Source organism: Chiroxiphia lanceolata, chromosome 3 (assembly GCF_009829145.1).
Source record: "Chiroxiphia lanceolata isolate bChiLan1 chromosome 3, bChiLan1.pri, whole genome shotgun sequence".
NCBI lineage: Eukaryota > Metazoa > Chordata > Aves > Passeriformes > Pipridae > Chiroxiphia > Chiroxiphia lanceolata.
In genome coordinates, this window is record NC_045639.1 from 15,622,506 (window position 1) to 15,640,215 (window position 17,710).

The 17,710-nt window shown below is 42.4% G+C and overlaps 1 protein-coding gene across 1 annotated transcript in view; it reads left to right on the plus strand.

Moving 5' to 3' along the window:
* The window catches only part of TOGARAM2 (TOG array regulator of axonemal microtubules 2), a 29,344-nt gene extending 16,550 nt beyond the window's left edge, over positions 1–12,794 (plus strand). Inside the window, exons 14-21 of the mRNA XM_032681215.1 lie at positions 49–284; positions 1,484–1,639; positions 2,808–2,925; positions 3,888–3,988; positions 5,344–5,548; positions 6,694–6,910; positions 10,069–10,155; positions 12,357–12,794. Coding sequence (XP_032537106.1) covers positions 49–284; positions 1,484–1,639; positions 2,808–2,925; positions 3,888–3,988; positions 5,344–5,548; positions 6,694–6,910; positions 10,069–10,155; positions 12,357–12,601 — 1,365 coding nt within the window. The 3' untranslated portion in view covers positions 12,602–12,794. The remainder of the gene's footprint in view (positions 1–48; positions 285–1,483; positions 1,640–2,807; positions 2,926–3,887; positions 3,989–5,343; positions 5,549–6,693; positions 6,911–10,068; positions 10,156–12,356) is intronic.
* The last annotated feature ends 4,916 nt before the right edge of the window (positions 12,795–17,710 follow it).

A 17,710-nucleotide genomic window follows, 5' to 3' on the forward strand; every position in this document is an offset into this window, starting at 1 on the left:
TGATTTGCTTTACAGTGTGATTATTGTTTCCCCTCGTGACTTCCCCAGGTGACCAGCCTCCGCTCGAAGGTGTCTCACTCTGCAATCGTTGCTCTTGGAGAGCTCTTTGTGACCTTGAAGAAGGACATGGACTCTGAGGTGGATGAGGTTGCTCAGGTCTTGCTCCAGATGGTTTGGAACTCCCCAGAGTTCATTCAGAAAGCAGCCAGTCAGACCCTGGGCGTCATGGTGGAGAATGTGACTCCTTCACGAGCAATGACTGCTCTCATGGACAGCGGAGTCCAGTACGTTGATCTTTTCCAAATTGTATCTTTCACCTTATATTGTGTGGGTGGGGGAAAGGATGAGAGAAAGAAGGGGAATGATGGGAGGGAAGGGTCCTTTATTCTGTATCTTCTGTGTACTTGATGACTAGATCATTCGATCAACCTCATTTCCTTCCTCTTGTCTCCTACTTCTCTCCTCAACAGCCTATTTGTTCTCACAGTCTGTCAGCATTTTTTAGACGTGGTGAATGGTGGAGAAGTGAAAGTCCCTGCAAAGGCTGGGGATAGAGCCTTGTGGTTTTGTGGGAAGAGGGACAATTTCAATTCCAGCAGTGAGCGCCCTTTGATATTTCACAACTAACCACAGAGATGCTGGGAAAAACCATGCATCATCATTATGCCATTAACTCAAGAAATAAGGAGGGTAATTGCTGGGACATGGAGCACACAGGGGAGGACGTGCTGGGTGTGGCACAGCCTGCACAGCAGGCGTAGCTCCTGCCAAGAGGAGCCTTGTATGATTGTCCTGTCCTTAGAGCTCTACTTTCTATTCAAATGGATGCTTCATGTTAGACTTGAGGTGATGAATCACTTTAAAGGCGCCTTCACAGGCTGACTCCCATAGGATAGCTGAACCAATGCTGCCTTAAAGTATTGGTGCTGTGCCTGCTAGTTTCCAATAGGCACCCTCTGGAACAGGACAACCTGGATAAAATGACCGCCACCCTTTCCTCAGCTTTGGAAAAGGGTAAAACTTTCAAACTTATCTCTTGCCAAGCCTCACAGAACAAACTGGCTGCATTGCTGGATATTCTGCAGCTTCACGCCCTACAGCTTTTTTTCCCCCACTCCAAGGGTTTGCAGATTTGGAGATAAATGGTGGAATAAGCCTCAATCCTGCTGCAGCTCTGTCTGTGTAGTGGGTCCCCTCTGATGGGTCAGCGTGAATTGTCTTTCATTTCCCTCTTTCTCTGAGTTAATGTTGGTAAAGAAATTGGGTCCAGGGAGACTGAATTCTTCCCTCTTCCATGCAGGCTGTCCTTTGGTACAATGCCAACTTTGTGTTTCTCTGAGGACAGAATCTTCTACAGGTGGCTAAAATTGCAGTGAGAACACAGGCCTCCTTCTCCTAGGGATGACAGGGAGCCTGCTATGACCAAGGCATGTGTTTCTGGCCCTCCTTTTCCCTCTGCTCCAGTGTTTGCTCTCATTTCCAGGCATCGCCATGTCCTGGTGCGGAAGTGTGCAGCCAAACACCTGCTGACAGTGATGGAGAAGATTGGAGCCAAGAAACTGGCAGCCACACCTGTCAGGGCCGAGAGGCTGGTGCGCCTGGCGGTGAAGCTTGCTCAGGACTGTCACAAGGACACACGGTAATGATCTTCATTTCACCTCCTAAAATATGGAAACTGTTTGATGTCTGACTATAAAGGGTAAAACCACAAAAGAGTGGAAGGTAAAGTAAATATTAAGTTACTTTACTGTGTGGATAAGTTCATGGAATCATAGAATATGCGGAGTTGGAAGGGACCCATCAGGATCATTGTGTCCAACTCCTGGCCCTGCACAGGACATCCCAAGAATCACACCATGTGCCTGAGAGCATTGTCCAAATGCTTCTTCAACTCAGACAGGCTTGTTGCTGTGACCACTTTCCTGGGTTGTCTGGGGAAATGACTGTACTGGGTAACATGAGGTTGCCCAGCAAGGACCACTGCCAAATTCCTGTGACTTGAACGATTCTTTATTGAGATCAAAACAGCTCAGATTAATCAGTCAAACAATTTTGTTTGGTCTTGTGTGTAATTCAAAGCTGAAATGTTGGCCACTGTTCATCACTGAAGGATCCCAAGCATTTATTTTTCATAAAGTTAAGACTGTCCTTGAAAAATTCCAGGTGTCTTTAGCCAATGTATTTGGTCTTTTAAATGTTCTGCAGATTTGTGTAATGGTTTTGTCTGTGACTGAAAAACCTCCAGATTTCTTCTTGAAGAGAGCTATAGTTTCCTAGTAGCAAAATCAAACCAAACCACCAAAAGCCCCTTACTTTGATGATTAAATTCCCATTAATAGATGCCAAGAACACACGAGAAACTAGCTGCCCATATGCATATATAAAGTATAGAATAATCAATATAAGCATGAGGTGATTTGTCCTGGCTTATCTACCAGTTAAAGAAAGGTAAATTATTGTGCAATGGCAGCAAGACACTGCTAATAAGCTCTGACAACAAAGCAGATGTGCTTTGCTTGTCCCCTGGGATCCTTCAATCCTGCAAAAGCATACTCACAATTTCAGAGTGAAATTGCATTTTTCTCTTGCCCCATGTTCTCCTCTTGCCTCTTGTGTTCATCTGACAGCACCATGAAGTGACATGAGGAGGTAAATATCTCTGCTGAATAGGTAATGCCTTCTCATGAAAGTATTGCACCAGATGAGTTTAAAGCATCAACTTATTCTGTTAATACTTTTCCTTTGTTTATTCACAAGAGAGAAAAGACAGTAATAGTCTCTATGAATTTCCCTCTTTCCTGTGTTAGGTATTATGGATGGAAGATGCTGCATATGTTGATGAGTCATCAAAAATTTAATAGGCTTTTGGAACAATCTGTTTCCACACGTGACTTGAAAGATATTCTGGCAAGAATTAAGAATAAAGTAAGTGCTGGCAGGAGAAATGTCTCCTTCATGCAAGTATTGAGATTGCTAATATGAGATCAGATGATAATCTTTGTTTATCTCATTCCTCTTCTGCTGAATCATTTTGCTCCTGGGAATGAACTGTTCATCCTCAGCCTGTTTATCTACAGACAACAAAGGAACTAATATTATTAGAAATACAGTGGGGCTTTGAATATTTTGAATATCAGCCACAAACAGGAAAGGGAAGTAGGAGAAAATATGTTTACATTTCAGCATAACACCCCCCTTATCCCTCCCTTGCCCCCAGTAAAGCAATTAAGTGAGAATAGTACTTCTGAAGATAATAGAGTCTTTGCAAAAGACGAAGGAAGTAGTAGTGCCAAGAAAATTTCCAAATACACAAAAGATGCACAAGGCAATCATAATTACTACAATTATTGTCTGTCTTCTGGGAATACTGCCCTGCTGTCATGCCCTGGGGAGCTGGAAGAAGCTTGGTGAATTCAGCAGCATCCAGTGGAAAATCATGTTTGGTTTTGGGTTTTTTTTGTTCCTTTTCACTTACATTCACATTCTGGAAAGGAATGTCCCTTTGTGCAGGAATAGGGAGAGTGAGTGTGAACCAAATCAACTCTCAACACAAAGGGGCCAGCCTCCAGAGAGTCCAAAGTTTTCTGCTGTTCCCTTTAAGAACCCTTGTTCCCTACCAATTTGCATTATTCCCATTTATGCTCAAGACTAATGATTTCAGGATTTTATACTGCTGCTCATTATGGTAGCACCTATAACCTGCCTTGGGTTATTGAAAACAAATAGTTGGCATCACTGAATCTCTAACCTGTCTCCTTCTGTAAGTTAGGAAATATTTTCCTAAGTCTTCCCTGGTAGCAGTGATCCTGGTTACAATTTGTGTTTTAAACAAGTAATTTCCTATTTTGTCTTCTAAAGGCTCATGGTTTTTTTAAATGTCTCTGTAGGGGATAGAAGACCATGAAGGTGAGCCTCCACCTGTTGAGAACCCCAGGAAGAGGAGGAACAATGGCTTGATGCCCCAGGCTAGAATGCCTTCTTGTGGAGGGTACTGAGCACTTCTGATAGATCTGACAGAGCACGTGACAAGCTTTACATATCTCTTCCTCGGGAAAATCTTTCTGGTGGAGATGCCCTGTGCCCGAGATTGTTGCCTTTCCTTACAAATCTTCTATGATAAAAAATGTCTATTTCTGCCTTACGCGGAACACAACTCTTTTGAAGGGTTTTCCACAAAAATTCAAAGAGACAAAGAGACATCCTCTGGTTGCAGCTCAGAAGATCCAGTGCAGTGGTGATGAGAGCAGTGTTGTGGAGGCCTGTGGGAGGGTCATGTCTCTGCTGCCCGACTTGGGACAAGTAATTTGAATCACGGAGGGGTTTTATCTGAGTGGAGTCTTTTTTAGATGGGTGGTTTGATGAGAAGTCCCAGTCTAGAACCAAGATGCCATTCCCAAAAATAGCACTTCCCATGCACGTGGTTTGGCCTGGAATCATGGTTTTCTCACCCTCAAACACTACCAAGTTTGAGTAGTAAGTAGCAACTCAATTTCTGAGCAGTTCTGGTCGACAGATTTCTCAACATGGAGTTTTCCTCCAGATATTCATGTCATTCCTGCTGTTTGATTGTTGAAGAGAATGTTGTTTTTCTTCCCCCTCCGCTGTGCTACAATCAGCATTCAAGACAGGAATTTGGTCCTTGCTGTCTCCTCATGCCAGTGGGAGAGCTACTTGTACCCATTCTCCTCTGATAACAGAGGGGATTTATTTATGTTATGCTCAGCAGTGGCAGAAAAATGACCACATGCCTCACTAGCATAGTTAGTCATTCCTCCCACGGAAGAGAGAGGTCGATCCAAGAGAATTGTTCCCAGTGGGTTTGTTAAGCTGTAGATCCAGTCTCTAGGGAAGCAATAATGTGAGCATAGTGATGGGATGCCTGGCTTCTGTTTTTGTCTCTGTTACTGATTTTCTGGATCCTTCAGATATGCCCCTATTCATCTCTTTAGATGCATCCGAGTTATTTTTCCAGATTGCCATACCCTAGTGTAGAGAGACTTCTCCAGAGTAATTATTATCCTGATTATAATACAGACACCTCCCATATGATGAAGCATTTAAACTTTGAAGTAGTGTCTATCTTTCCCCACAAAGCAATGCTAGATGTGTACTTGGGTAGACATCTGAAGATAAATGAGATGCATCTCCTCCTTGGTTTTCCTGAGTAAGCACTAGCAAGAATGTTACTTGCAGATTGTTTCCTATAATTATTGTCATGAGATCCAAGTTGTTTTTCAGGTCAGGATCTAGCTGAAATCACATCATTAGGAAGCCTCCTCAAGAGGTTTTCCTCACAATTAACTGAAGATGTTATCACCAACAGGTCTTGTTTTTATTTTCCAGTTTGGAGTCTACTTCTGATGTACCCTTCTTACACCGTTCAAAAGTCCATCTTATGTTACTTCCAACTGTGGAAGAAACGGAGCTGCTCCAGAAGCTTTATGATCTCCTGACAGCCAAAGAGTTTCAGATACGAATGGAGGGAGTGGCACTCCTCCTAGATCTCTGCAAAAGCAGCCCCAGGCTCATCTCCAATAACATTGTCCAGGTATGTGGGGTATCTCCATTGCTAATTTGCTTTAACTCCTTTCCCAAGCCTGTAGCATTGAAGTTAATTCAGTGTGTCTTGCTGCTACATCCTGGTTGTTTGGGACAGGCTGGTCCCTCTTATCCAAAATAATTTAATTCAGCTCCAGGCTTCAGGACAAGTAATTTCAGTCCAGATGTATTTCTCTGACAGGTGCCTATTGGTGCTGTTCCTGAGATGATGACAGAATGTACTGTTGCTGTAGCTTCTGCTGTCTCCTACTCCCAGTTGGGTTCAGTAAAGGAAATCCAGCCACTGAAAACATGGCAATTACTCTCTAGACAAAAATGGAGTGGGGTGGTAAAGAGAAGTGTCAGGTTGGGTTGGTTTAAAAAAATTTTTTTGAAAAAGGATGCGCCTGTGAACTCTGTCTTGTCTTGTGGAGCCACGGCTCTGCCTACTTGTTCCTGTCCTCGTTCCTTTTTGTCTTGGGAAAGACTGTTCTCATCCTTCCTGGGGGGCATTCTTTCTCTTTGGAAAGAGGAGGAAAATAGCTAAAGACAGAACTTCTCTTCCTTCTCCTCCCAGTAGCTGCTTTTTCCCCTTTTCCAGAAAACGGTGCCTGATAATGTGGCTGTCAAGGGACTGAACCTGCTCTAAGGAGAGCTGCACAGCACATTAAACTTCAGAAGTCTACCTGTTAGTTAGACAAATGGTCTGGATCCTGAAGAGTTGATCAGAGCCCTGCACTTCTCCAGACACAGGTTCTGAAACAGATAAAACAAAACATGTATCTCAGCCAGCCACAGTCTTGCCAAAATCAAAATTACCCTCAGTACTTGAGGCAACTGAATGGAAAAATGGTTTCATACTTCTATACCAGGGATATTGTTTTTCATTAATCAAATGGGATTAATTTAATGATTTATAGGTGAAGAGAAACACCATAGGAACTATTCTGTCCCCACCCAAACCTCTTAAAAACATATGAAAATCTTTCAACCAGCATGAGGTTGCTCAACCGTTCCAGTGAGTAGCCCACAGGAAAACAGACCTGACAGAAAGGATTACTTTCATCTTTTACATTGCTGAGTACTCGTTTCTACACCCCTTCTTAAAACAAAGACACTTTAGTACAGCTTTCATGTCTTTTGTTTTCTTTACAGATTTTTGATTATTTTGTCCTGAGGATTTGCGATTACAACAAGAAAGTGAAGCAGCAGGCGCTGGAGGCGCTGGCTTTGATGATAGCCATGCTCAGAGATGCCTTAAACCCAGTGCTGATCCGTCTGGTGGAAGCAATCACCAACAATCTGAACTCAAAGCACTTGGGGATTTATGGTGCAGCTGTGAAAGCACTGGAAGCATCCATTGCTCACTTAGGTAAGGCTGACCTCTGACTTTGACTGTCTTCAGCAGTGCCTTCTCCCTCTCAGGTTGAAATGAACACTGACTCTGCACACAGCTCTTGTTGTCTGTGGAAATATCCAGCTGGTATCCACCCAAAGCAGTGGTGGTGCAGTCCTTATGCACCAATCCCCAAACAGACTTGAATGTGTATCAGCATTTCCCCAAAGTCCCAGGAGCCTTTGGCTCTGTGCTGCTTTGTCTGCTTTGGTACAGAAGGAGCTGAACAATAAATCCTGGACTACAACTTTGCTAGAATTCAGGGACAAAGGGATTTTTGGAGCTTGCTTGAGCCCAGTTTGACTTCCTAAATGAATTGCTTTGCTGTTGGCATGAAGGTACACTGGCCCATCAGAGCTGCTGCAGAGCAGCCTCCTGGAAGGCTCTACATTATAGGCATTAGCTGGTCCTGTCTATTTTTCACCTTTCTTCTTTTTCTTCTTTTTTCAAAATGAATTTATGATTTGCCGAATTCATTTCTTTAGAACAAACAGGTATAAATCCAGCTGTAAATGATGGCTTGTTCCACACATTGTTCTGCATGGGGCAAGATCACTATAGCAAATAACTACAGAGCCAAGGTCTGCTGTAAATTCCTTTGCCACACAGATTTATGTCAGCTGTGAAAATGCAGCACTGGGTGAATATGTCTGAAAAATTTAGTGTTGAAGAGGCAGGCCTTAAAGGGGAGTTACCAACTTTCTACACATCAGCTGCTTTGCAAACTCATTGAATTTGCTGACTCACTGCCTTTCTGTGTCCCAAGTGTAGGGTTATTTCTGTTCATGAAGTGGGGAGAAGGGTGTGAGACCTGTACTGCTCTTGGCCCTTATCCATTTTTTTGTGGTGCACGGGAGAAGTCTTGGAAAAAGGTGCAGAATCCTGCTAACAGAGGATGTGGCAAACAAATCCCTTCACGGTTTTGTATGGAGCTTTCTGTCATTCCTCTCTCAGCAATACTGAGATCACTATAAATTTTCCATGGTGGCAGATATCAGAACAGGAGCAAGGCACATCTCTCTCTCATCACAATGACTTTACCCAGGGATAGGTTCAAGCAAACAAGGTGGAATGTATTTTTTTCAGTTCTGCACATTTTTATGGAAGTTTGCAAAAATTCAAACAAGGAACTGAATCACAAATATTTCAAAATTCATCACCTAGGGCTTTAGTGGGGGAAGGAAGTCTCTACTGAAAAAATGTGTGAGCGAAATCTCCCCATGTACTTTAAAACTGTCTGCCTTTACAAATTAAAATCAAGTGCCAAATGACAAGAAACCTCCCAAACTCTAAAGGATTGTGCAACACTCCTATCTTAGGGTAAGTGAGCAAAGCACACGGTCCTGCCCCATTGCTCCACTGAGCTTCACAACTAAAAGCCCAGCTATTGCTCTGAGGCTCTGAGCCTCAGATGCTGAGTTTTGGGTGAGACTTCCTCATCTGTCCTGCCCTGTCCTTTGTCTTGAAAGAAATGCCTATCAGATGGCCACTGCCTGATGGCAAGGCATGGAGTCAGCCCAGCAGCCTACACAGCTCCCAGAGCAACCAGCCCTCTGCAAAAGGGGAAGGGAAATTTCCCCTGTAGGTGTTGAGGTAGCAGAGAGGTGTCTGCAGCAAAAATGAGGGCACGGAGAAGTAGATTCTTCTTTTACTTCTATTGCAAATGCTGGGCCATCTGTCCTGCAGCCGATGGGTTTAGCTAATATTCAGAGCAGAGAGTTAGAGCTGAGTTCATAAGAACTGAGCTGCCTGCCACCTTGTTTTCTCTAATGGCCATTAAAACTCCTCTGTCTTCAGGTCTCTCAAGGCCGCTAAAGTAGCAGTTGGGTAAATTGTGTTATTGACTTGAGCTTTATTGTTTCAAAATGCACGGGACACTTGAAAACCTTGAAATGGAAGGTGAATAGTAGCTATACACTTGGATTCCTAAGAACCAAGCAGACACGCCCAAGCCCTGAGTGTTCCCCTGATAATCCATGTAGATACCAATATTAACACTTAATTAACAGTTTGTACTCCTTCAAGATCTCCTGATCTCAGGGTAGTTTTTTTTCCCAAGCAGCAGCTGCAAGGTAACTCTCAGGGGAGGAACAGCAAAGGTGAAACAAATGTCTGCCAATACTGCAAGAGTGTGAGACAAAAAGTGAAGTGTCTGTTTAAAAAGGTGAATGAGAAGACTGTAATTATCAAAGCAGAAGCTTAATTAGGGTAGCAGGATTAGTTCTTTACTGCATGCTTGCAAGAAGATCATTAGGGACTTCCTTTTTGTATCTCATGCAAAAGAGGAACTCTTAATAATACACTGCTACTGAAAACCACTTTGGGATTTACCTCTGTTGTGGTTCACAAAGAAGTAGGTTGCCTGCTTTATCACTCCTGGTGACACGGCATCAACACAGTGACATGAGGTATCGCAGTGCATCCCACGCACATTCTGTCTCCAAGAAAAGCTTTGCTTGGCTTACTGGAGTGGTAGGACTGCAGGCTTGCAGACCAAGCCAGGCAACAGTTTATAAATTCAAACAAGACTGTCATATCAACAACGGACAGCATAGGAAAAACAAAATACATACGACAGTCAAGTACCGGGAAGTCAGTTCATTTTCCAATCTCTCTACCAAGATCTGATTTCACAGATGTACAGGAGCCCCCAGTAGTGGATGGCAATGAGCAGTAAGTTCTCTTGTAAAATTAACTTGGAGTCTTGTCCATAGATCCCAACAGGTAACTTGAAGATTTAAAAACAGCTTGTCTTTAAAGTGGGAATGGATGTGTGAACTTCTGAGCCATCTCACCCTTTTCCTTAGGGAAGGGAGGAGATCACTTCTGCAAAGCTCTGGCATGCAAAACCTTGTCACTACTTACATGTGATTTGAATTTTGAGGTCCCTGATATGAAACGTTTAACACAGCTCCTGGTACAGCAGACCACTTTGGATTTACAAATGTGAAATGAAAGCTTTTCTTTTTGAATTTATAATCCTCCCAAGTAAGAAGGAAAGAAGAAAAGGACTCGGAAACTGGCAGAAATGTACTTTATTTTACAAAATTCAGTTGTCTCTGCCCTTTCCCTCCCCACCCTCCTTTCTCAGGTGTCCTCAAAAGAATGAGCAGAAATAAATGTTTCTCTTTCAGATAAAGTATCAGTGCTGAAAGAGTTTAGCAACCGAATGAGTCAACTGAGTGGCCAAGCTCTGCTGGATGTCACCGAACGTCTCTCAGGTATCGCCTGCTTCAGCTAATATCCACTTCTAAGCCAGGTCTCCAGAGGAAATATTCAGAGAGATTGCCTGTGAATAGACAGTACAGTAGCTCATCAAAATCTGAGCTTGTCCCTCCTGCAAAATACACATAAAAGGTTTTTACCTGGCTGCTGCAGAGGCTGCGTGTGAGATGAGAGCAATGCTCAGGCTCAGGGCTGAGCCCTCACTGGGGCATCTCAGGACCCTCCTTCAGGAAAGAAAGGGGCTAAAAATACTCTAGATGGCTCCTCCCTTGGAAGGACAGTACAGTAAAGGTCAGGGAGGTCTGTGAGAGCAACCTTTTCTAAACCAAATAACCATCCTTTAGGAAAAATGGTGGCACATGGTGTTTCTGGGGATCAGTTTGTTTTGTCCCCACAGAATTCTTGTTTTCCTCTTGGAAACTTTTGAGGCTGAACCCTGCAGTGCTTGGTAGCTTAAAACTCAATACACATATTACAAGGCAAGGATTTTGTGCAAGGTAGGATTTGGGGGTAGAAGCAGAGTGCTGAGCCTCTCTGCCTGTATTGCAAAAATGGCATTGGACTCTGAGCATTTCAGGATGTGCAAGCAGCCTGTTTCTATATCAGCACTGTCCGACATGCTACAAATGCAGCTGATAATTGATTTATATTTGTAGCTTGCTATGTCAGCAACAGCCAAGGAATGGAAAAACGATAATCTCAATATATACTAGAGAAGATTATTTATAGCTTTGCTTTAATTATGGCTAAATCCACTGCTAATTATGCCAGCATCTTTTAATGCAAGGTTTAATACACTTTGCTTCTTCATTAGGAATCTCAAAAGGGCATGTTCAGCCATAGCAAATGTAAAAGGGCCTTTAAAGATAATTTGAATAAAGTAAATCTCCAGAAATGGAGAATTTAGTTTTGCAGTTATTTAAATCTCTTTTTCAAATGGAGTATTTGAGCATAAATTAGGACTACTTTAGAAAGAGCAGATGTTCTCTCTGGGATTTAGTTGGAACAAACAGCTCCTTCTCTTCTGAGGTCTCATAGTGACCGATGTCTTTAATTGCATTTAAACTCAAATTAACTCCCATTTTAAACGGGGTACCATAACCCTTTTCCTGCTTACCAGAAATGGAATGACTGCTGCCAGATTAACAGCGTAGAGAAAATGAAGGTTCTTCCACCACAGAATAATAAATGGTTACTGCATAACATTTCAACTGAACAGAAAATAAGAATGGTCTTCAGACCATTTCAGATTTTGATCTCTCAGCAAAATCTGCCATGCAAAGAGCCTATTGGTAGTAAATTTTTGTTCATATTTAATATAGTTCAGTTCAGAAAATGAGCAGAGAGCAGACTTCAGAGAGAGTGTGAGAGAACGCTTGTTTTTTGGTTAAATTTCAGCCCCCCCTTGTAACATTTTCCTTTCTCTATTCCGCTATTTCAGTGCACATTGGGAGAGTAAATGCCATTAACATTGTGAGGGTAAATGCCATTAAAATTGTGAGATGCTCAAATGCCATGGCAATGGGGTCTAGGCAATTATCTAAGACACCCTGAAGTTTGAAACAGCTGTTCATTAGAAGCCACAGAATATGAGGGAAAGAAAAGCTCAGATTCGACCATTCTGCCAAAGACATCAGTTAGTCACTGATGTTTCTAATAAAACTGTCAAGCAGCAACCATCTTTTATGGGCTGGAGTTCTGAAGTGTGGTCTAATACTGCCCTTTGCTGTGTGCCACTGAGCAAAGGGAACCGCCAGATGAGACTTTTGGCATTTTACATCAAAGGTCACAAAAAAGTAATCATCCCTTTTATTAGAAATCTTTCAATTACCTCTCTAAGGTGCATTTCAAAATCTTCAGCAGTGGATTTAGACAACTTCTTAATGGAAATAAACAGCAATTTGACATTTTGGTCATTTGTCATGCAGAAACAGACAGTGAAATGATTTAACAAATGTATATGATTCACTTTGCTAAGTCTGTCACAGACACAAGGCCTCTGATTTAGAGAAATTAGTCCTGGGGGGTTGGTTGTTCTGTTCAGTGGATGATCAGCTGCTTTGCCCATTTCTGGCTCATTGGGCTCTTTGTACTTGCTGATATTAGCCAGAAAAGGCTCCCAAGAATCAAAAATGCTGGTAGGTACCTGTCTGCATGAAGGTTGGTTGTTAAGAAGCTTGTCTCTCTTGCCCTGCAGTGCTCGTGGCACGTGTTTATCCCAGGAGCCCTGAAGTTGTCCAGCGCTACGCGCTGCCCGTGCTCTGGTCCTTCCTGGGAAACAAGGTCCCGCCCGTCCGAAGCGCCAACGTCAGGACGGTGGTCGCCAAGCTGGCAAAGGCCCTGCATGATGCGATGGGCTCCAAGCTGAGGCAGCACGCTGCCAGCCAGCCTCAGAACGTGGTGAAAAACCTCTCCAACATTTTGGGCTGGAATGTCAGGTGAAGGCTGGGTACGTTCCGGAAGCTGGCAAAGTGCTGAGTTGGACAGGTGGAGGCAAAGGTGGACGTGGCGGCGGCATTAGTTTTATTCTGCACGTCTGAAGAACAAGGGACTTATCCTATAGACTTTATAGCTACAGATGTACATAGTATTTTGATATTTAGATGTAGTTTGGAATAAATGTGTTTTGGTTGTATATTTTTTTATTTTGATTGTATATTTTTGATTGTATATATTTCATTTTTATTATATTTTTAAATTTAACAAAATAATAAAATAATTAAAAAAAAAAAAAAGAAGAGATTGAGACAGCAGGACCTGGTAGCCTAGAGGATATGTGGTGAGGTTATCGAAATGCATCTCACTGTATGTGCTAGTGTCTCACCATGTCCTCTCCTCATTGAGCCTCTCCTCTTCTTCTTTTGACATGTCTTCTTTGTGTCATTTGTGCTGCTCTTTGTTATTTGGCATTTCAGTGGTGCCACTTATTTACATGTTTGGGGGACAATGTACCCCAAAAGATTCTGTACAGTCTAAAGTTTTCTAACGAGATGTATTCTCTGCTCACAATAGACCTGAGCAAAGAAACAAAGAAAACTTGGCCCAAATCCCAAAACTTTGCCCATTTGCAATCTGAGACATCTCTGGCTCCTAGCTGTCCTCAATCACAATTTTATATGTAAGAAGAGGACACATATTTCACTGGGAAAAGATGCACTGCTTTGGAAAACACATATATATGTATATTTATCCAGGATAGCAGTCAAGTGATGTTGTTTGTAACTTGTTTGCAGAAGGATGAGTTGACTGTGAGGCCAATAACAGGTGAGAAGGGTTTCTCAGATCTATTTATACTCCAGCCTGGGTGCCATTCAGGCCGGAGCTATGGGATAATTTATTACCACGGACCAGTGCTTGCCAGCATAATGAATTCCTGCATAGCTGGAACAAGCACTTCTGGTTCAGCTTCAGCTCTTGGTGGACAGCATGATCATTGACAATGCTGCCTTTCAAGAAATTATTTAGCAGTTCCATTTCATAATCATTTGAATCTTTTAAATTTACCTTTTAATTTGCTCTACCTTAGGGAAAAACACTTTACAGACCAGTACAAACTGTAACATTTTGACAGCAAAGTCTGCATTGTTGCCAGTTTTTGATGTTACAGAAGAAAATGCACATGTATGTGTTAATTAAGTTTTCTGGAGGAAAATATCTATTTCATGTGGCTGCATGTGTTTGCTTAGCTATGGATCTGGTCCTGGTCTAGAAAAGCCCAGGCAGAGCAGCATGTTGCAGGGAAGAATAGTCCATGAGCTTATGGGTTTGCCAGCAGAGTGAATGTGTTCTTTTGGGATTTCCTTGGAGACAAAATTAGGGACCAGCTCCCTGCCCCAGTATTCTTTCAGATCTTTTTAAAATATTGTAGTAAAGGCAGTGAAACTTTCCACCTACCTGCACACCCACTGTTTGAATAGGGGCATTTTTGGCTCTCCTTAAAGTCATTGCTCTGGCATACCAGAAGAATTTCTTAGTGTTCAAACAAACGTGAACGATGCATGGTCCTTCTGATGGTGCTTCAGAGTCCTGGTAAGTGCTTGGTTTACAAAACTAAATTTAGATATAGGTTGGATCTTGGCTCAGTTTTATGCAAATTTAGGAGGAAAAGAAAAGCCGAGATAAGAAGCTTGAGATAATTGGATTTATGGACCCCTGTGCTAGTTTTCTGCTTAACTTTTTGCAGGATTGGCTTGTCATCCCCAAATGAGTGGGTGGGAAGTAGTCAGCCCCAGTGCTGTTGCTTTGTACTTCTGGAGTGTATCAAGCTCCTGGTAAGCATTGTCCAAAGAATAGAGAAACTCACACAAGTCCTAGTCTCCTTTTTCCTGCAAAGAGTCTAAATTAAACCTATAAAAGGATTCTTAAAAGTATGAAGAGTTTATTTACAAGGTTTTAAGTGTTCTAAGTTTATTTGATGAGTACCTTTCTATTTTTACTGGTGTGTAAACAGCCTCTGGAAAGGTCACAACAAGCTTCATTGTGTGTTTGGAGAAGACAGGCTGCAGAAGCACTGATCAGCCCAGGGAAACTGGGAATACACCGAGCATCTACACTACTGCACTCCTTGTGCTATGGTGTTTCCAGTGGATGTTTTTCTGTGGAAAAGCTTAGTCTGGTTATGTGGGGCTGAAAATCACAGACTTCCCTGGGCTAGCAGAGCTCAGAGGTGCAGTGCATGCTTTCTTTCTTCCTCTTTGGGGTATCGTAGGATAAATAGTTCTGAAGTACTTTTTCAACATGAAGAGCATATTATTGCTTGTGGGTTTTTTTTAATTGCCTATGGTGCTTTCTAGGTTATTTCTTTATTTTGCATCTTAGAGGTGGGGGGTTTTTGTTTGGTTGGGGTTTTTTGGTTTGGTGGTTTTTTGTTTGTTTTGTTTGGTTGGTTTTTTACCCTGTTATGAGCTGTTGTTGCTATGTGGACTAAAAAGGGATTTGTTTAAGACTCAGAGTTAGGTAACTGCTTACCAGCAGTCCCGTCTTACTGTCTGCTCAATTGCAGAGCACTGTGTGATAGGAAGGTGTCCCTGATGCTCTCTGTTTCCTGGCTTATCCACACGAAAAACTGTGCTATGGAAACCTGCTTGTAATCCAGGTCTATTACAATAGTTAGCATATGCCTGTATATGGATGTGTTTTCTCTGAATATAAAGATGAGAGGATCTGCGTGGATATCTGGTTATTGATACAGCCTTCAATATTCAAAAAAGGTCTGAAAGATTAATTGCCTTATGCCCTGATTGTCCACATTAACTATATTTACAAGCAAAGAGACACAAAGCTTCAAAGTGGAGGAAAACATTTCAAAAATAAAGCCATTGTATTGTACTGGCAGGTTTGATTTCCAGTTTGGATGTAAGAGACATTAAACTGATATTAATCATAAGAGGGGCTAAAGCTGCAAGGGAATTGTCCCGTAAGATTGACTCCTTAGAGTCACATTTGAAAGCGAAGCAGCTATTGAATTTGTTGGTTTAGGTTTTATCTGCAGAGTCATCTCTGCCTTGCTATGTATCTTTGTGTGTCTGCTGGAATGCCTGGGAAGTTTTGTTCACAGCTTTACAGTTGCTCCTCTAGGGAAGGTTGGGTCTTTGTTAACATCCTTAGACTTCAGCTTTGGTTCATTCCTATCCTAAGGAGCCAGTGGTTCAGTAGTATTTATAATAAATGAAGGGCAGCCTGTAACACTGAAAGCTTTCAGTTTCTCTTTAATTGCTACACAATCAACTCAACTATGCCTCAAGGAAAACTTTATTAAAGCAGAAGGGATTCATATGGAATAAGATAGGCTTATCACCCCTTTTTCTTTGAAATAACCTTGATAAGGGGTGGGCTCTGTACAGTCTAACTTCAGAAATCCGCACACTACTGCCTAATGCAATCACGTTTGTATATTAGGAAAGAAAAAGAACATAATGAGTAGAGGGAAGAGCCCAGATTTTGAAATTAAGAATGCTGGTGAGTGGAGAACAATTAGGGGATGTGAGGGCTGTTATTTTGTGCTAATGGTGGTGGAACAGGATGGATGCAGGGCAGGCATATGTAAGATGAATGGAAATGGGATAAGAGGGATAATGTGGTCCTGAGTCTTGATCACCTTGTCCTGTTGAGTATTTACTGTCTGTATCTGCACATCTTTCTTTTTGACATTCATATTTTCATTATTCATCCAAAAAGGGCTATGGGCAAGAAATATAAACATGAGATATTTGCTCCCAATTTTCATATGTTTCAGTACACAGTTGTGAGTTTGTATTAACCTTCACCTTTACCTGAGGACATGGAATTGAGCCCCTAATTCATACTGCAGGTGTTATGGATCTTGCCCATAGGATGTTGCCCAGGAAGATCAAAATCTGAGTTTGAAGTTCATACTTGTTACATGCATCTCCACATGCTGTAGTCATGATAGCACTGAGTATATTTAATGTGGAAGAATTAATGATTTGCTAATCTAGAGGGTTTTCTCTTCAGGAGATGCTGGCAGTTCCTTACTGATAAGACATGACAGTAAGAACAGGTTACTTTATCTCTGTGTTGTGATCTCTTCTTATAGCAAAGGGGATAGCTTCTTAAAATATCCCTCTTAATGATAAAACTTCATAAATGAATATGAATGTTTAGAGGTGTGACAGTGCAAATGGTGTAATACACTATGTTTATTGATAACCTGCGTAGCATTCTCAGCCATATTGCTAATCACAGAACCACAGAATATTCTGAACTGGAAGGGACTTGCAAAGATCGTCAAAGTCCAACTCCTGGCCCTGCACAGGACAGACCCAACAATCCCACCATGTGCCTGAGTGCATTGTCAAAATGCTTCTGGCAGGTTGGTGCTGTGCCCACTTCCCTGGGGAGCCTGTTCCAGTGCCCAACCACCTTCTGGGTGAAGAACCTTTTTCTATTATTCAACCTAACCCCTCCTCGATACAATTTCAGGCCATTCCCTCGATTTCTGTCACTGGTCCCCACAGAGAAGAGATCAGCGCCTGCCCTTCCTCTTCCCCTCACAAGGAAGCTGTAGATTGCGATGTCTCCCTTCAGTCTTCTCTCCTCTAGGCTTTCTGAGGTTGTTCTTGAAGCCAAATAAAGCAACTGGAGTGTGTGTAGTGCTTTGGTGTTCTAACCATCTTCAGATGCTGAGGGCTTGAAATGACAAGCCCCTTGAAGGTCGGAGATTTGAGCAGTGTCACTGGAAACAAGGGCAGGCTGCCAACTTGTTAAAGGTCTTCAGATAAACTGCAGCACAGAGCTGTTGGCTGCTCTTTTCGAAGCTATGAGCCCTGGCTGGGAAACTGATACTGCATCAGTCTGTGCTCAACACCTCTGCAATCCGACTCCACGGCAGCCAGTGCACTCTGATTTTAACCCTTAGGACAAAGCCACAGCCCCCTGCTTGAGTTAGCTGTGGTTGTGCATAGAAGCTCCACTGAACTGAGCACAAGGCTGCCAGGTAGCTCAAGCTTAAATCAGGGCAGGGAAGGGTTGGAAGCACAGTTGACCTATGTCAGTGACCAGGCTGGATCCTGTAGCCTAAAAAAAGACATA